The sequence below is a fragment of the Sinocyclocheilus anshuiensis genome, unplaced genomic scaffold, assembly GCF_001515605.1.
Source record: "Sinocyclocheilus anshuiensis isolate Anshui unplaced genomic scaffold, SAMN03320099.WGS_v1.1 scaffold91, whole genome shotgun sequence".
Classification (NCBI taxonomy): Eukaryota; Metazoa; Chordata; class Actinopteri; order Cypriniformes; family Cyprinidae; genus Sinocyclocheilus; species Sinocyclocheilus anshuiensis.
In genome coordinates this window covers 625767-627247 of record NW_015552636.1, presented here as the reverse complement: position 1 = coordinate 627247, position 1481 = coordinate 625767, and the positions used below count along the sequence as shown (strand labels likewise).

At 33.4% G+C, this 1481-nt stretch overlaps 1 protein-coding gene across 1 annotated transcript in view; it reads right to left on the bottom strand.

Annotated features, from left to right (window-relative positions):
• The window catches only part of LOC107666662 (voltage-dependent T-type calcium channel subunit alpha-1I-like), a gene marked incomplete at both ends in the record, with an annotated part of 76673 nt that overhangs the window by 1627 nt on the left and 73565 nt on the right, over positions 1 to 1481 (bottom strand). Inside the window, one exon of the mRNA XM_016458082.1 lies at positions 322 to 445. Coding sequence (XP_016313568.1) covers positions 322 to 445 — 124 coding nt within the window. The remainder of the gene's footprint in view (positions 1 to 321; positions 446 to 1481) is intronic.

Here is a 1481-nt window from a genome sequence, read left to right as displayed (position 1 = left end):
ATGGGAAGATTATTTATTCAGCTTTCAGATAATCTCAGTTTCAAAAAATATACCCTTATGACTGGTTTTGTGATCCAGGGTTGTGGGTTTCCATTAACACAGTTTTACCACGCAACTTTATATAAAATTATTTTAAAAAGTTTGTCAAGACAAACTTTGATGTTGGCTCAAACCAGAAAGCTTTAATAGCTCAAACTTTAACTGTTTTAAGGCCATCCAGTCTCTCAGACAACCAGACAGACAGATTTTTAGGTGTAAGTGTAAGAACACATCGAATGTAATCGGCCCTTCAGAGAGCAGAACACACAGATGGGGCCTGACCTCCGCGGTGCCCCATCTCACGCCGCTCTTCCCGTCTGTCTCGCCCTGGGCTGCATGCCTCGCTCTGAGGAAGAACGCTTCTGCACACGAGCTCGCCTGTGCTCAGGTCAGCGCTGCCGTGCTCCTGTACAGACACACAGCGCAATATCACACTGTACCTACAGCATATTACGAATGAATCAGGTTTGAGAGCTGCAGTAGAGGAGAAGATTTCCAGCTCCTCACACAAAGCATCATATAATAATGAAGTATAGAACTATATCACAGAAATCTCACAGACTGTTAGGATGATACTCTTAGTCTATCCACGTTTATTTCATATGGACAAAAAGCAGCATGAACATAACTGCTAAATATCTGAAAGGAGTTGATTCCAAATTTAAGAAAAAGAAGCAAAGACCAAGGGTATACCCTGCAGTAAGATTTTTTATGTTTTTTTAAAGAAGTTTCTTATGCTCATCAAAGCTGTATTTATTTGATCAAAAATACAGAAACTGTAATTATGTGAAATATTATTGCAATTTAAAATAAGAGTGTTCTATTTTAATATACTTTAAAATATAATGTATTTCTGTGATGCGCAGCTGTATTTTCAGCATCATTACTCCAGTCTTCAGTGTCACATGATCTTCAGAAATCATTCTAATATGCTGATTTATTATCAGTTTGGAAACTGTTGTGCTGCTTAATATTTTTTTGGGACCTGTGATACTTTTTTCAGGATTCTTTGAAAAATAAAAAGTTAAAAAGAACAGTGTTTATTCAAAATAGAAATTTTGTGTTACAATATACACTACTATTCAAAAGTTTGGGGTCAGTAAATTTTTTTCTTTCTTTTTTAAAAACAAAATAATGCTTCTATTCAGCAAAGGTTTGTGTTAATTGGATAAAAAGTAATAGTAAAGACTTATATTGCTAGAAAAGATTATTTTGAATAAATTAACTTTTTATCTTTTTGTTCATCAAAGAATCCAGAAAAAAAATATATATATATTAATTAGCACAACAGTTTCAACAGTTTTTCTGTATTTTTGATCAAATAAATACAGCCTTGATGAGCATAAGAGACTTCAATAATAAACATTAAAAATCTTACTGATATCAGACTTTTGAATGGAAGTGTACATTCACCAAAAAAGGAAAAAAGTTAAATAAATTAA